Source organism: Pelophylax lessonae (assembly GCF_965119305.1).
Source record: "Pelophylax lessonae genome assembly, chromosome: 2".
NCBI classification, from domain to species: domain Eukaryota; kingdom Metazoa; phylum Chordata; class Amphibia; order Anura; family Ranidae; genus Pelophylax; species Pelophylax lessonae.
This window is the reverse complement of record NC_138769.1, coordinates 706,285,132-706,303,088: the sequence shown is the minus strand read 5'-3', so window position 1 is coordinate 706,303,088 and position 17,957 is coordinate 706,285,132. Positions and strand designations below refer to the sequence as shown.

The 17,957-nt window shown below is 48.0% G+C and overlaps 1 protein-coding gene across 2 annotated transcripts in view; it reads right to left on the bottom strand.

Annotated features, from left to right (window-relative positions):
• Positions 1 to 17,957, bottom strand: part of MYO7A (myosin VIIA) — a 299,552-nt gene that overhangs the window by 173,474 nt on the left and 108,121 nt on the right. For both annotated transcript variants that reach the window (XM_082245915.1, XM_082245914.1), the window contains exon 15: positions 6,100 to 6,237. In XM_082245915.1, the coding sequence (XP_082102041.1) occupies positions 6,100 to 6,237 (138 nt within the window). The remainder of the gene's footprint in view (positions 1 to 6,099; positions 6,238 to 17,957) is intronic.

Genomic DNA, 17,957 nt, shown 5'->3' with positions numbered 1-17,957 from the left:
AAAAAAATAATACAAATTAAAGTATGCATGTCTCTGTTTATTTTGTATTTTATCTTTTTATATTTTTTTTACGAATTATTATCGTATTTATAAGAAATAAAAAGAAAAAAAAACAATGAATAAATACTATATTATATATTAATTATTAACACATAATTTATTATTTAATAACTATTAACACATAATTTAAATTTAAAGCTTTTTAGGAATACATATTATGGTATGCATATACCTTTTATTTTGTATTTTTTTTTGTATTTTTATTAATTATTTTCAGGCATTATTTTTATTAAAAATAATAGTGTTAATAATAATAATAATAAAAATAAAAATCATTACAAATAATGATTTATAAACATAATACAAAGTAACACATTTTTTTTTTAAAGTATAATAAAATAATTTATAAAAGAATACTAATTAAGGTGTGCAGGTTTCATTTTATTTTGAATGTTTGTTAATTATTGTTTTTATGTATTATTATTATTATAAAAAATAAATAGAATAAAAACCACAAGAAAACAAAAATAAAAAATGAAAAATAAATATTAATGAAAATAATAAATACTATTACTTAATTTTAAAAAAATAATGATAAAAATAAATTTACAAACACCCATTCCATAAGGGGACTATGTAGAGCATTGTATGGTGTCAGTCATCAATTAATGCAGAAAGTTTGGAGTTTGAAGTGATTCTAAAGTCATAACAATGTTTCCCTTCATGCATTCCCTGCATTCATGTAATCAATGTCCCAGTGGCAGTATTGCCCTCTGATACCCGATCCAGAGCTGTGCCCACCAGTAGTGGTTCCCTCCTCTCTCCCTGCAATCACAGGACACAGAAGCAGCAGCAGGAACCATTGGCACCCACTGCTGTCAATCAAATACTGTGAGCAGGGGGGGTTGGAGCTGAGAGTGGGGGGGGGGGGCAGACACAGAAGAGAAGGACCAGACAGCACCAGTGAAAGTCCCCAGAAAAGGAGAATCGGGGCCACTTTGTGCATTACCATTGCACAGAGCGGGGAAGTATAACAGGTGATCTATGGACGAGCATGCCAAACGCACTAACCAGCATGCTTATCCTATAAGCATGAACTCCCCCTCCTCCCAAGATAAATCCACCCCCTGCTGAATTCCCCCTCCAAACACAAATCTTTGACCCCCCCATCCTCCCTCATAGCTCAAATCCTCTCTCGCCAAAAAAAAAAAAAAAAAAAATCAGTGCTCCTAGCACGAATCCTCTTCCCCACTCCACACCTCCCTCAGCACAAATTCCCTGCCTCAATCCCCCCCTCCAAGAACAAATCCACCCCCCAAAAAAATTTTCCCCTTCTTGCACAAATACCTCCCAATCATCCCTACTAGCACAACCCCCCCCCCCCCAAAAAAAAAAAAAATTCCCCGCCTAGGACAAATCACCTCCCCCTTCTACCATATCACTTCTTCGAGCACAAATCCACCCTCCTATCACAAATCCTCTTCCCCCATTACCCCCCTCCAAACACAAATCACCCCCAAATTACCACTCCTAGCACCTCGTCCTAGAACAATTCCTACCCCAATTCTCCCTCCCAACACAAATCATCCCTCCCCCCCCTAATTTCCTTGCAGTGCCCCCCCCCAACCTAACATGATATCACAGTGCCCAGGGCAACCGCCCCCTCCTGCCCACCCCTTGTCCTAGCCCTGACTTTAGGCAATACTCTTTACTGGCTAACATTAAAGTGGAACTAAACCCTACAGTACTCAGCTTCCCTCCAGCAATACGATGTCTGCTAGCGCCCCCTGCTGGTACCAAAATCTTCTCACTAGCATCTTTCACAATCGGTGTCTTCAGGCATTTTCATGCCTAGAGTGTCAGTGGCTGCAGCTATTAACCACTTCTGGACCGGAAGGATTTGCCCCCTTAATGACCAGGCCATATTTTGCGATTCGGCACTGATTACTTTAACGGACAACGTGCGACACTGTACCCAAATAAAATTGATGTCCTTTTTTTCCCACAAACAGAGCTTTCTTTTGGTGGTATTTGATCACCTGTACGATTTTTATTTTTTGCGCTATAAACAAAAAAAAAAAAGAGCGACAATTCTGAAAAAAAAAAACAATATTTTTCACATCCTGCTATATAACATTCTCAATAAAAAAAAAAATTAAAAATCTAAATTTTTTAACATTTTAGGCCAATTTGTTTTCTGCTACATATTTTTGGTAAAAAAAAAAAAAAAAAAAATCGAAATAAGTGTATTTTGATTGGTTTACGCAAAAGTTATTGCTTCTACAAACTAGGGGAAAGATTTATGTCATTTTTATTTATTTTTTACCAGTAATGGCGGCGATCTGCGATTTCTTGCAGCCTGATCGGACCCCTAACTGACATTTTTGACACTTTTGGGGGGACCAGTGACATTACTACAAATTAGTGCTAAAAATATGCACTGTTACTGTAATAATGACACTGGCAGGGAAGGGGTAACACAGTAAGTAATCAAGGGGTTAAATGTGTAACTAGTGGCGTGTTTCTAACTGTATGGGGGGCATGGCTGGTGAAATGACCATAGAGACCTGTGTTCCTATATTGAAGGATCAAAGGAGCTCTGTGATCATTCCAGAGAGAAGTACGGTCAGCTGTGTTTACAACAGCTGTATGTTCTTCTATCTCAGCGGGGAGCGATCGCGGGTGGCAGGCGGCAATCAGAGCTGCCTGTCCCGTGCATCGGAGTCCCCGCTGCCGAGTGGGGGCGGGAGCGCGTCGCCGCCCTAGCTGCAGGTGCGCGACTGACGTAGAGCTACGTCGTTTCGGGCAGGAGGACCGCACTGCCGCAGTAAATCGTCGGCGGGCGGTCGAGAACCGGTTAATGATCGATTGCATAGCCAATGATCACTGCAGGTAATCGCTATCAAAGAGCTGCGGTCCCGCCGACAGCCTGTCATTGCATTGTACAGGCTTGGTGGCCGCAGCTCTCCGCACACAGCTGTCATTCACTGCTGGGATTCCCATTGTGGGTAAGCATCCATGCCAATGTAGCCTTAGATCCCCTATTCAAGCATTGTAGAGAATGAAAGCCTGTAGAGGGGATTTATGACATCCCGAAAACTTGCATCTTAAAAAAAAAATAAATAAATAAATTTTGTTTGCCAGTAACCCTACATTTACACTGATATTTGTCACTTTCTGCTATATAACATTCCCTAAAAAAAAAAAAATAATAATTTAAAAATCTAATTTTTTCATTCTTTTAGGCAAATTTGTATTCTGCTACATATTTTTGGTAGAAAAAAAATCCAAATAAGCGTATTTTGTTATCGCGTCTACAAACTAGGGGAAAGATTTATGTCATTTGTTTATTTATTTATTACTAGTAATGGCATCGATCTGCGATTTTTAGCGGGACTGCGACATTGCGGCGGACAGATTGGACCCCTAACTGACATTTTGACACTTTTGGGGGGGACCAGTGACATCACTACAGTAATCAGTGCTAAAAATATGCACTGTTCCTGTAATATTGACACTGGCAGGGAAGGGGTTAACACCAGGGGCGATCAAAGGGTTAAGTGTGAGCCTAGGGGGGTGTTTTCTAACTGTATGGGGGATGGGCTTGTGGAATCAAGTTCACTCCAGAGAGAAGAACAATCTGCCGTGTCTACAACAGCAGACCGCCGTTCTCTCTCCACGGGAAGCGATCGCTGGGGGCCTGGCGGCAATTGCGACCGCTGGCCCCATAGATCGGCTTCCCTGCTGCCTAATGGTATATCTGCGGTGGGCGACAGGCAGTCGGCATGTGGTCGACAAGTGTTTAACACACTGTGTATAGCTGGCTGCTAAGGAGTGGGCTGGGAAGCTGCTCGCTGTGTCCTTAACAACAGATGAGTCATCCGCTGTCAGCAGGGCTACCCGCTGACAGCTGAACGTAAAAAAAATGCAGCCCAACAGGTCAGAAAAGGGTAGGGGTATGGTATGGAACGGCCTGGTATGGATTTGAGGGGGGTGACCCACGTAATTTCTTTTTACATTTTTTTTTTGCCGGTGTTCTGCCGAAAAACTCCAACTTGCCGAGAACTCCAACCACGTTACTTCCAGTGAGTGTACACCAGGAATAATTGGAGATTACGACCACTTGGTGTTTTCACAGAACGCCGGTGTTCCGTGAAAAAACCATACCCGTGAGAAAACCATACCCTCGTCACTTCCGGAGGGTATGGATTTCTCACGGCAGTGTGTTTAACGTTATACTTGCCGCCGTTACATTAAAACAGCTCCTCTGCACTATGAGTGATCTCCGCTCCTCTCCCTGTCACTTCCCTGATCTGGGGTAATAAATATAAAAGCGGATCACGGAGCCGACATTTACATCTCATACACCCGCCGCCGCTTTCATATTTATTAGCACACATCAGGAAAGTTACAAGGATAGGAGCGGAGATGTCTCATAGTGCAGCCGCGCCGTTTTATGTAACTGCCGCAAGTTTAACATTACTTTCACTACCGTAATTATTTCATACCTTCTGAGCATGCGCACTTGTCATCTTCTCTGCTCTTCCGTGATGTTTCCGGCTCTCTGAGCATGCGCACTCCTTCGCTGCTCAGCTGTTTCTCACAGGAAGTGACGAGGGTATGGTTTCTCCACGGGGTATGGTTTTCTAACGTTACACCGGCAGCCTTTACACTCCGGTACACGCTATAATGAGTGGACATTGTTAGTCCTCCTGCTAGTTGTTGCCGCCTCGGAGGCGGCCATGTTGTTGGTTACTAGCAGGGGGACTAAAAACATCCACTCATTATAGCGTATACTGGAGTGTATACACTGCCGCCTGTTCTGGGAAAACATCAAGTGGCTGAAATCTCCAATGTTTCCTGATGTACACTCACTGGAAGTGACGTAATTGGAGTTCTATGCAAGTTGGAGTTTTCGGCAGAACACTGGCAAAAAAGAAAATTGGGAAAAAAAAAAAATTACGTGGGGTCCCTCCTTCAAATCCATACCAGGCCCTTCCATACCATACCCCCTCCATTTTCTGACCTGTCAGGCTGCATGCTTGGATAAGGGTCTGGTATGGATTTTGGGAGGGACCCCACTCCATTTTTTTTACATTTTGGCATGGGGTTCCCCTCCAAATCCATACTAGACCCGAAGGGCCTGGTATGGATTTGGAGGGGAACCCAGCGCCAAAATGTAAAAAAAAAATGATGTGGGGTCCCTCCCTCAAATCTATACCAGGCCATTCCATACCCTACCCCCTCCCTTTTCTGACCTGTCGGGCTGCATGCTTGGATAAGGGTCTGGTATGGATTTTGGGAGGGACCCCACTCCATTTTTTTTACATTTTGGCGTGGGGTTCCCCTCCAAATCCATACTAGATCCAAAGGGCCTGGTATAGATTTGTAGAGGAACCCCACCCCACCCCAAAATGTAAAAAAAAAATGGTGTGGGGTCCCCCGCAAAACCCATAACAGACCCTTATCCGCACATGCAACCCGACAGGTCAGAAAAGGGAGAGGACGAGCGAGTGCCCCTCCCCCCTCCTAAACCATAACAAGCCGCATTCCCTCAACATGGGGGGCGCTTTGGGGCAGGGAGGGGCTCTGCATCCCCCACCCTAAAGCACCTTGTCCCCATGTTGATGGGGAAAAGGGCCTCTTCCCGACAACCCTGGCCAATAGTTTTAGGGGGTCTCCGGCAGAGGGTTTATCGAAATCTGGAAGCCCTCTTTAAGAAAGAGGGTCCCCGGATCTTGCCCCCCCCACCCCTGTGAATGAGTATGGGGCACCCTTTCACCAAAAAGCAAAGTAGCGTTACAAAAAACAAGAGACATTTTTTTTTACAATGGCGTGGGGTCCCCCCAAACTTCATACCAGACCATGCAGCCATGGCAGGTCAGGAAAGGAAGGAGACCAGCATAGATGTGAACCTAGACTAAAGGGAGTCACTGAAACTCCAAACTTTCTGCAGAACTTTCTGAAAAAGATTAGATCTTCCAGAAATTGCTATCAGCACCAGAAGAGAGTTTTTAGTGTGCATGTCGGAAGCTAAACATTAAGGACTCCATCATAAAGTGACCGCTGAATACCCCCCCAGCAAAAGGGAGAACTTACCATGGGCTTCTTGAACTCATTGGGCTTTATACATCGTACGAAGAAAGGCTGACACACGCTCAGGGTTCTCATCAGCAGCTCCAACGATCGCTTGAACTGGCTGCTCAGGGTGGGCGAGCGCTTCCTGGTCTCGGCCCCCTGAAAGGAAGAAAAAAAAAAAACACATATATTGGAATTAGACGCAAACAAATTGGAGTCAGGAAATGAAAGATGATAAGAGAGAGAGAGCCTCTTCCTCCCTCCTGTGTCACTGAGAGGGAAACGCGGATGGAGGGAGGCAGAGGCTCTGGACTACACTAATGATTTAACCATTTCCCTACTGAGGTCACAGCCAGGGGAGTGCAAGGGTTTACAATGAATGCATTCAAAGTTTAATCTGCTTATATTTTACATTCCCTGGTCCCCCTTCATCAACATGCTAATAAAGATTTGAAATAAAACCTTTTCACTTTATTACATAGCTTGTTCTAAATCTAGTAATCTCACCTCTGTGCTTCTCTATGCAATGTAGGCAGATCATGACTAGTGGGAGGAGCTGAAGGGTGCTAAACATACACAACATTACCTAAAGTATTGGGCGCCTGCCTTTACACACACATGAACTTTAATGGCCTCCCAGTCTTAGTCCGTAGGGTTCAATATTGAGTTGGCCCACCCTTTGCAGCTATAACAGCTTCAACTCTTCTGGGAAGGCTGTCCACAAGGTTTAGGAGTGTCTATGGGAATGTTTGACCATTCTTCCAGAAGCGCATATGTGAGGTCAGGCACTGATGTTGGACAATAAGGCCTGGCTTGCAGTCTCCACTCTAATTCCTCCCAAAGGTGTTCTATCAGGTTGAGGTCAGTCAAGTTCCTCCACCCTAAACTCGCTCATCCATGTCTTTATGGACCTTGCTTTGTGCATTGGTGTGCAGTCATGTAAGAACAGGAAGGGTCCATCCCCAAACTGTTCCCACAAAGTTGGGAGCATGAAATTGTCCAAAATGTCTTGATATGCTGACGCCTTAATAGTTCACTTCACTGTAACTAAGGGGCCAAACCCAACCCCTGAAAAACTACTCCACACCATAATCCCCCTCCACAAAGGATTTGGACCAGTTCACACAGCAAGGTCCATAAAGACATGGATGAGCGAGTTTGGGTCGGAGGAACTTGACTGGCCTGCACAGAGTCTTGACCTCAACCTGACAGAACACCTTTGGGATGAATTAGAGTGGAGACTGCGAGCCAGGTCTTCTCTCCAACATCAGTGCCTGACCCCACTAATGCATTTCTGGAAGAATGGTCAAACATTCCCATAGACACACTCCTAAACCTTGTGGACAGCCTTTCCAGAAGAGTTGAAGCTTTGATAGCTGCAAAGGGAGGGCCAACTCAATATTGAACCCTACGGACTAAGACTGGGCTTGGTCCCTTAGTTCCAGTGAAGGGAACTCTTTAAGGTGTCAGCATACCAAGACATTTTGGACAATTTCATGCTCCCACCTTTGTGGGAACAGTTTGTGGATGGCCCCTTCCTGTTCCAACATGACTGCACACCAGTGCACAATGCAAGGTCCATAAAGACACAAATGAGTGAGTTTGGAGTGGTGGAGCTTGACTGGCCTGCACAGAGTCCTAGCAATCACCCTATAGAACACCTTTGGGATGAATTAGAGCGGAGACTGCGAGCCAGACCTTCTCTCCAACATCAGTGCCTGACCTTCTGGAAGAACAGTCAAACATTCCCATAGACACACTCCTAAACCTTGCGGACAGCCTTCCCAGAAGAGTTGAAGCTGTTATAGCTGCAAAGGGTGAGCCAACTCAGTATTGAACCCTACGGACTAAGACTGGGATGCCGTTACAGTCAGAGGCATAACTAGAACCTTCAGGGCCCCGGTGCAAGAAACCATGAAGGGTCCCCTAGACCCCCTTGCCGGGGCCCCTCCCTTCAAGCCTGGGGCTCTTCCCACTGATCCTGGGGCCCTTTTCTCTCGTTGTGGGGCCCTTTATTACGGTCCCACAGCGGGACCCTTTCACAAGTTCTGCAGTGGGCCCCCTTCCTGCCATCTTGGGGCCTTTCCACGGTAGTGGAATGCCAGGGCCCCGGTTGCAAGTGTGACCTTTGCGATCCTGGAAGTTCACCCACTGGGGTCAGTAGTTTTTATTTTTTGGTATCTTAATTGTATTATTTTTTATCATTTTATTTTTACAATGTCACTGACTATGACTCTGTCCATTCAGAAAAGGAAGGAGCTGGTAAATTACATATTTACCGACCCCTTCCTGGTTCTCTATTGTGACACATTCCCTGCAGCAGCCGGCAGGAGAGGGGAGGGAGCACAGTGCGGGGGGGGGGGGGACCAGGGGAGCACACAGGGGCCCAGAGACAGCAGAACACAAGTGAACTGGATAGGAGGAGTGGCGGGGGCAGCATACAGAGGAACCAATCTCCTCCATTTTCCTCCTGCAGCTACAGGAGGAAAAAGGAGGACAGTGATTTTTCTACATGCTGCCCCCGCCGCCAGGTGTACAGGGGAGCCGCACAGGCCCCCTGGAGCTTGGGGCCCGGTTGCAATTGCAACCCCTGTAGTTACGCCCCTGGTTACAGTTAATGTGCATGTAAAGGCAGGCGTCCCAATACTTTTGGTAATATAGTATATGTATATATCTGATAATCTTGGCAAAATCTAGTTCTGCATAGAGTAAAGAAGGGTTAGACCAGCCTTTCCCAACCTTTTTATCTCTCAGGAATCATTGAATCATTTTCAGGTCTAGGGGACCCTGAGATCGATGACTAGTGGGAAGAATTCCCCTCCTTACAGAAAGCTAAAAAGATCTTTGATGTTGTGCTGCTGGCCCACTCACTGTGCTGAGACGGACCTGTCAGAGCCCCGCTCTCCTCTATGGGAGATCGAATGAAAACTGACCACATGTGCGTTTTCATCCGATCCTATCCTCCAGATAGATGGAAAAACGGAATTTTTGTAAAATCTTACCTGTAAAATTCCTTTCTCTGAGTCCTCCGACAGTCGCCGCCTCTTCATATTCGTCACATATGGGGTATTAGACTTTGCTCCGAAGGAGTAGCTAGGCAACAGAATATGTTAACAATAAAGCTTTAACATATCCCACCCTCAAGGGGTGGTCCCCTCAGTCAATACCCTCCTACTTCCTGCAACCATATCTCAGTTTTAGTGGAATAGCAGTAGAGTATACATTCAAACCCCAAAAGAGGGGCGGGGGCGGCGACTGTCGGAGGACTCAGAGAAAGGAATTTTACAGGTAAGATTTTACAAAAATTCCGTTTTCTCTTACGTCCTCCGACAGTCGCCGCCTCTTCATATTCGTCACATATGGGGACGTCCCAAAGCAGTGCAAACATGAGGGGTGGGAAACGCATCCGCGCCGAAAGGCAACGCAGTCTCCACATCAAAGAAAGGAACCTTACCAAAGGAAGGAAACCAGCTGGGCAACAGCAAAAATAAGTGCTCAACAGGAGCAACAACCCAGGAAAAGACAAAAAACCAGGGGATACAAAAAACTATCCCAACAGCCAGGAGTCCCCAACAAGGGACCCTACGGAACAGCCGCACTAAGAACCTTGCGGCCAAAGGAAGCATCTGCCGATGCCTGAACATCTACTTTGTAGAATTTTGTGAAAGTGTGCACGGTCGACCAGGTCGCCGCCTTACACACCTGGGCTACAGAAGCCCCATGACGGCAGGCCCAAGACGTACTCAGAGATCTAGTAGAGTGCGCCTTCACAGGCATAGGGGGAACCTTCCCCTGCAAGGCGTAGGCCTGTTCAATGGTCTGCCTGATCCATTTGGCGATGGTAGAGGCCGAAGCCGCCATGCCCTTCCGAGGACCCTCTGGAAGAACAAACAAGGAGTCCGTCTTACGAAAAGACTCAGTCGATTTAAGGTAAACCCTTATCGCCCGAACAACATCCAGAGAGTGCAATCTCACCTCCTTTGGATGTTTAGGCTTCGTGCACAACGAAGGCAAAACAATATCCTCGTTAAGATGGAATTCCGAAACTCGTTTCGGCAGAAAAGAAGGATTAGGTCGCAAGACCACCTTATCCAAATGAACAACCAGGTACGGAGACTTGCAGGACAAAGCCGCCAGTTCCGACACTCTGCGAGCCGAAGTGATCGCCACCAAAAAGGCAACCTTTTTGGACAACATAGACAACGAGATCTCCCTGATCCGTTCAAAAGGAGCACGTTGTAACACAGATAGGACTAGATTCAAGTCCCAAGGGGGCAAAGGATCCCTCCTAGGAGGAACCAGATGCCGCACACCCTGAATAAAGGTGCCAACCAAGGAGTTGGAAGCCACGGGACGTTGAAACAGAACGGCCAGCGCAGACACCTGACCCTTTATCGTAGCCAGCGCCAAACGCTGATCGACACCCGTCTGAAGGAAAGACAGCACACGGGAAACCGAGTACGTGCGGGGTGAAAACCCCCTGGACTCACACCAGGCAAAATAGGCCTTCCAAGTACGGTAATAAACCTTTCCCGAGGAAGACTTCCTCGCGTTGATCAAGGTATGAACGACCTCTGGAGAGAGACCCTTCTCCTTCAGGACCTCGGTCTCAACAGCCAGGCCGTCAAAGCCAGCGACTGTAAAGCAGGATGGTAAATCGGTCCTTGAGACAGTAGATCGTCTCGAAGAGGTAGACGCCAAGGGGCGTCGACCGCCAGATTCACGAGGTCTGCGTACCAGGACCGGCGAGGCCAGTCCGGTGCCACAAGAATCACCGTGCTGCGTTCCGAGTGTAACCTGCGAAGGAACCTGGACAGCAACTGAATCGGTGGAAACGCGTACATCAGCCTGTACTGATGCCACGGGGCCACTAACGCGTCCGACGCGACTGCCCGAGGGTCGCGCGTCCTTGCCACGAACCTCTTCACCTTGTAGTTGAGGCGAGACGCGAACAGGTCCACATCTGGAAGACCCCACTTCGCGCACAACATCTGGAAGACAGCCGGGTGGAGAGACCATTCCCCCTGATCCAGGGTCTGGCGACTCAGATAGTCCGCCTGCCAGTTCTCCACTCCCGGAATGTGAACCGCCGTTATCGCCGGGACATGAGTCTCGGCCCAAGACAGAATGTCGGCTACTTCTCGAGCCGCTCGGGCACTCCTGGTGCCCCCTTGGTGGTTGATGTAGGCCACCGCCGTGGCATTGTCCGTCTGTACCCGAACCGGGCAGCCCTGCAGCCGGTCCGTCCAGCGATGAAGACAGAGCCTTATCGCACGCAATTCCAGAATGTTGATCGGGAGGGAAGACTCCCCCTCCGACCAGGTCCCCTGGGCGGACAGAACGCCCAGAACACCACCCCAGCCCGACAGGCTGGCATCCGTGGTGATTATCGTCCACGAGATCGGACGAAACGACTTGCCCCCGGACACCAACGGGGACTGGAGCCACCACAGAAGGTTTTCCCTGGTGCGATGACTCAACGAGATCTGAAGATCCAGAGATTGAGGTCGCCCGTCCCACTTGGACAGGATCTCCGCCTGGAGACCCCGCGTGTGAAACTGCGCGAAAGGAATCGCCTCGAAGGCCGAGACCATCAACCCCAGACATCTCATACACGTCCGCAGAGACGAGTGCGGAACGTCCCTGAGGGACCTGACTTCCTCCTGAAGAGTCCTGAGTTTGTCTTCCGGCAGGAAGACCTTCGCCTGCACCGAGTCCAGTATCATTCCCAGATAGGGAAGACGAACCGACGGACTCAGTGTCGACTTTGGAACATTTATCGTCCAACCGAACTCCTGCAGAGTTTGCATTGTGACAGACAGGTCCTTCTCCAGACCCTGACTGGTCGCAGACCGAATCAGAATGTCGTCCAGATACCCCAGGACAGAAATGCCCTGGGCCCTCAATAATGCCAGAACCGGTGCAAGCACCTTGGTGAAGACCCGCGGAGCCGAGGCGAGCCCAAAGGGCAACGCCACGAACTGGTAGTGATCCTCCGCAATGGCAAATCGAAGGTATCTCTGATGACCCTCGAATATGGGGATGTGAAGGTACGCATCCTCCAAATCGATGGAGGCCATGAATTCCCCCGGAACCAGGGCAGCCACCACCGAGCGCAGGGATTCCATGCGGAACTTGCGAACCCGCACAGAGCGGTTCAGAGCTTTCAAGTCCAGAATCGGACGAACCTTGCCCTCCTTCCTGGGCACGGTGAACAGATTTGAGAGAAAAAATCTGCTCTCCGGCCGAGAGAGAAACTCGATCTTGTAACCAGATCGAACGATTTCCAGAACCCATCTGTCCCGCACACGGGCCAACCAGGGCTGAAGAAAACCGAGCAAGCGTCCCCCCACCCCAAAACTGGGTGAGGGCGCCCCTTCAGGCCGAACTGTTATGGGCCGCAGGTCCGGATTGGCCGGACTTCTGTTTCCCAGACCAGGGCTTCTTCTGAGAGCCTTGGCCCTTGAACGGTTTGCCCTTGTAGTGCGGCCGAAAGGCACGAAAGGACCCCTGAGGGGGCCGAAAATTAGCATGCTTCTTCCCAGAAGCCCCCTTAGCCTTGGGGAAATGGGGCAAGAGAGTGCTCTTACCCCCGGTAATCCCCTTAATCAACACATCCAGGGACTCCCCAAAAAGGCGAGACCCATCATAAGGCAGATTGGCTAAGGTTTTACGTGAAGATTGGTCCACCGACCAACATTTCAACCAAACCAGGCGGCGAGACAACACCGCCACGCTGTGCACACGTGCAGCCAACGGAATCAGGTCCAGGTCCGCATCACACAGATACATGACACCCTGGTGGATCTGATCCACCATATCCAGGGTCGCCGCCGAGGCCGAATCGGCCACTAGGACGCGCCTAAGCATCTGCGTCCAACTTGCGATCGCCTGGGCCGCCATGAGAGAAGCAAACAGAGCCTTAAGCATAGAACCCGTAACAGAATAAGTATGACGGGCAAGAGACTCCAGTCTCCTATCCGTGGCATCACGGAAAACAGGGGATCCCTCTGCAGGGATCGCAGTGGCTTTGTTCAAAACCGCAATAGCATGATCCACTGGCGGAGGCACACACCACCGTTCATCAGTGGCAGGCGAGAAAGGATAACGCAGCTTAAATTTACTTGGTACCGCAAAAGGCTTGCGCAAATCGCGCCATTGGTCCTTAACAGCGCGCTGAAAATCAGCATTGCAGGGAAAGACCTGCGGCGTCCTGCGTTTTCTCTGCGTCCCATAAGCCGCCAAGGCAGCTGGGGGACACACCTCGTCCTGCAAACGTAGCGTCTGCTTAATGGAAGCAATCAACTCATCCATGATTGCAAGCTCTTCAGGCGAGCCAGGGGGAGAATTATCAACCCCCTCAACTTCAGCCTCTACCTCAGACCCCACTAGATCAAGAGAGGAGCGGGACCCCGATAGGGGGGTCCCTGCCAGAACAGCCCCATCACCTTCACCCTCAGAATCAGAGGACAGAGTAACTCTGGGCCGCTTAGTAGATTGAGCAGCCACCAGCATTTGCACCTGTGCAGCAAGGCCAGCCACAATAGTGGCTAAATCCCCCCCTGGGGGGGAAACAGCGGTCCCCTGGCTTTCCACCAATACTGTGGGAAACTTGCCCTCCTGAGAATCCATTGCCCCTGTATGCCAGACAACCAAGGGTTAACTGCCCCCTTTCAGCAAGCGCGGCAAGCGCAGCCCACCGCAACACACTCAGGCACAATGAGACCCCCACAGGGAATATACCGACTGAATACAGGCAATGGAACACAGGAATAGAAGGATAAAACCTGAGGAGACTCCGCTGCTGCTGCTGCCTCGATCGGTGCTTCCAGGAGAGAGGAAGTGATGCTGCCAGGGCGCTCTATGTAAGCCTATGGAGGCTACAAGAAAATGGCCGCCGTGCATGTAAACCATGCGGCCGGAGCGGGCGCCGGTAAAATGGCGTCGTTTGGCGCCGAAATCGCCGCTCCACAGTGCATAAAAACACACACAATTTTATCCCATTATATGGATACATGTTAGATCGCCTCAGCGATCGCTGTATATGCCCCAACATGCCATTAAAACATGCCCCACAGCACACAGCTCTTCACACTGCCCAGCCTGACATACTCAGTGTCATACAGCTCCCCCCCCCCCTTGCAGCCCACAGCATGCAGCCGAGAGATAGGGAGACAAGCAGTGTGATTAAAGGCAGGTTACACAGTCCCAGACTGAGACCCCCCCCAGACAGACAGGTCCCCACATAGATACACTTACCTCACATGGCGTGGGGAACCCGCACAGGCGAACAAGCCGCTGCACATGAGGCAGGGAGAGTCGCAATTCAAGACGCACACAATGGCGGTTAAGAAACCGCACAGCGTCCGGTGAGGTAGCCACCTCACCAATCATCCCTGCACCGAACAGGGATGGGTCGCTCACTGTGCCAGGAGCGTTACCTGGCTGAACGCTCGATGGCAGACTGGGAAGCCACTGACCCACGACCTGCGATCAGGGGGATCAGCCCGAGACCCAGTCCGCATGATCCTCTTCATCCGAAGAACTAACTAATGCTGACAAAAATAACAGCTAAGTAAAGGTAGAGAGAAAACTCAAACAAAATATTAAAAAGAAGAAAGAGTCTGGGACAAAAAGTCCCAGCACAGAGAGAGCCAGCCACTCCTGACAAGCTAGACATTAAAACTGAGATATGGTTGCAGGAAGTAGGAGGGTATTGACTGAGGGGACCACCCCTTGAGGGTGGGATATGTTAAAGCTTTATTGTTAACATATTCTGTTGCCTAGCTACTCCTTCGGAGCAAAGTCTAATACCCCATATGTGACGAATATGAAGAGGCGGCGACTGTCGGAGGACGTAAGAGAAATAGGGTTACCATCCGTCTGGATTTCACAGACAGGATCGGATTGGATCGGATAGTAGCGGGTGTGAGCGGACATATCCCCGTTGACATCCGCTGCTCCATAGAGGTACATGGAACATCCGATCAGGTCCGCCTGAAAAACTGACAGGTGGACCTGATGGGAAAGTCCGTGTGAAAGGGGCCTTACTTGCGTGAGTGGCACATGGAATAACAAGGTGTGGTTGGTGAAGAGCGTTGAAGCAGAATGACAAGTATACGGAAAAATACATGCAACATTAATTGACAACAAGCCCTCCAGAGATGACCTGGACCTGTTTGGGGGATATAAAATCAAAGAGGAAATTAGGATGCAGCCGTAGTGGGGTCGGCCAACCACTTAGACCAAACTTTATCATATTTTGCTGGACAGCCTATATTCACATAGGTATTCTTGTAGAGTGGAAGACTATTATTTACCAAAGTTTTCCAAAAGGAGATAGAAAGGGGAGCCTGCTTCTTCCAATGAAGTGCTGTAGCCTTTCTAGCATATAAGAGAAGGTGGCCCCTGATAGTATTCATTATTTAGGTATCGACTTACCAGCCAACCCATCCAAATTGCTTCAGACTAACGTCCATAGACTTGTTACGAAGATCAACAATGATCTGTCTCACATGGGTACTCCACAACTGTCGTGGAGCGGTAGAGTGGCCTCTTATAAAATGTTTATCCTACCTCAACTGCTATATTTATTTAGAGCGCTCCCCATACACTTCCCCGCAACATATCTTGCCAAATTCTCCAAACAAATGACAGCATACATCTGGAATGGCAAACGGCCCCGCTGTGCTGTATCAATCTTAATTAGGAAAAAGCAATTTGGGGGTGCATCCCTCCCTGATATACCAACCTACTATAGGGCCACGATCTTAGCCCAGATGCGTAACTGGCTGGTGCCGTCGGAATCGCCTATATGGGTGGACTTGGAGAGGGACACAGCTCCTGTTGCGGATCTTAGAATTTTTCTCTTGAGTGACAAATGGAGGGAATGGAACATCTCCAGCTCCTCTCCTACCATACAGGCTTCCATGCGGGTTTGGCGCCGCTCTCCAGGTCCATCGAGCGAACGTGATGTACTCAGCATAACGACCTTGCCGGTTGAGCTTCTGGGCTCATACATACCCAACCTACCCACACATTTATTACTGCAAGGGAATATTACCTCCATTAACTCCTTCTACAAAGATGGGTCTCTCATTTCAGTCCCGGACCTGATCCGACTGCATAATCTCCCAAACCATTTATACTTTCATCTAGTTCGCATTGTACATTTCCTGTTGAAATACCCTCTTCGTGCACTCTCAATTGACGGTCAGGTGTGGGATATTCTCACATCACCAACCCCTAAGCCCCCTAAACTTTCACAATATTATGATACGTTACTAGATAACACTACATTCCGTAAAACCACGCATATGTTCAAATGGGACAGAGATCTTGGCACAACTTTTCCTATCCAACACTGGAAACGGGCCATTCAGGAGATCTACAAATCCACCCACTGTGCGAATCATTGGGAGATGACTCAAAAAATAACTAACAGGTGGTATTACACACCCTACCGCTTAGCGGGGTTCTCACCCTCATACTCTCAATTATGCTGGCGGGACTGCTCACAGGTGGGAACTTTAGTTCATATGTTATGTTCCTGCCCATCCCTGACAAGCTACTGGAACCAAATCTTTTCGTATATTTCTTCTCATACTGGTTGCATACTGTCACCTTCACCTGCCCTAGCCCTGCTACACATAGGGATACATGATATCCCACCTCAATTTAGGCCCTGGGTTACTCATGTCCTCCTTGCTGCTAGGACGGTTATACTGCGCAAATGGCGGAGTCTGGAAGCACCGAACCTACCCGATGCAGTACAGTTACTCAAATCCAACTTTCAGTTTGAGAAGGCCATCGCTATTAATCATATGCAATTGAGATCTTTCAACACTCATTGGGATTTCTGGGCTTTAGCAACAATGCCAAGCTAATAGTTGTATTCCTGGTATTGTATTGGATATTCGTGAAGATGCCGCAATTGTTGTTGAGAAATGTTCTTTTATTTCTTCTTTGTTCTTTTATTTCTTCTTTGTTATATTTGTAATTCAAATAAAAAAATGTATTTGCAAAAAAGAAGGTGGCCCCACCAGTGTTCTCTCTGCTACAGTGGGAATCAGATTTTCTATCAACCCCAGTATTTATATAGAAAAAGCTGCTAAAGGGCTATTAAATACTTCACATGTAAAGGCACCTTCATCCCGAAGATCGAGATAAAAAGTAGGTATTCCAAAGAGTTTCCACGAAGCAGATAGTGGAGATGCCTCTAGGTCGTGTGGCAATAGACACTAGACTACCACACAGTCATGGGCCGTCACGTATGCATCGCAGAAGCTCCAAGGAATAGGGAAATTGGGGCATATGGGATTTTAATGGTGCCGTAGATATCAAATTACAAAACAGTCATATAAAAAAGTAGAAATGAATTATTCAATTGCGACAGACATTTAAAAGAACTCTAAAAGAGTATCAGATTCTATACAGAGAGTAAATTTATGTATACATAAAGTCACAAATACTGCAATATACAAAGATGGATCATGGAATAGTATGCGATATTCCAACACCAGGAATTCCTGTGGGCTGATAACGAAGGGAGTCCATGTCCATCCAGAAACTTTACATGTTTCGCGGTATTGGAGCCGCTTCTTCAGAAGTTTATTGTGTAAAGGAATATATATACTACAATGATAAACAAATACAGCGTCAATATTACAGATTATGTCTATTTCCCTTCGAGTCATTGATTCCACAAAAAAACGCCACCGGTGCTGGGCCCATCCCATGCCATAAACACCACAGATGTAAAACAAAAAGAGAGAGCCCTCAGCCTTATCAAAAAGTCCCCCGGGCGAGTGTGGTGGCACACAAAGATAGACCACCCACGTGGAAGACAGACATTTATTATGAACGTAGAGAGGAAAAAT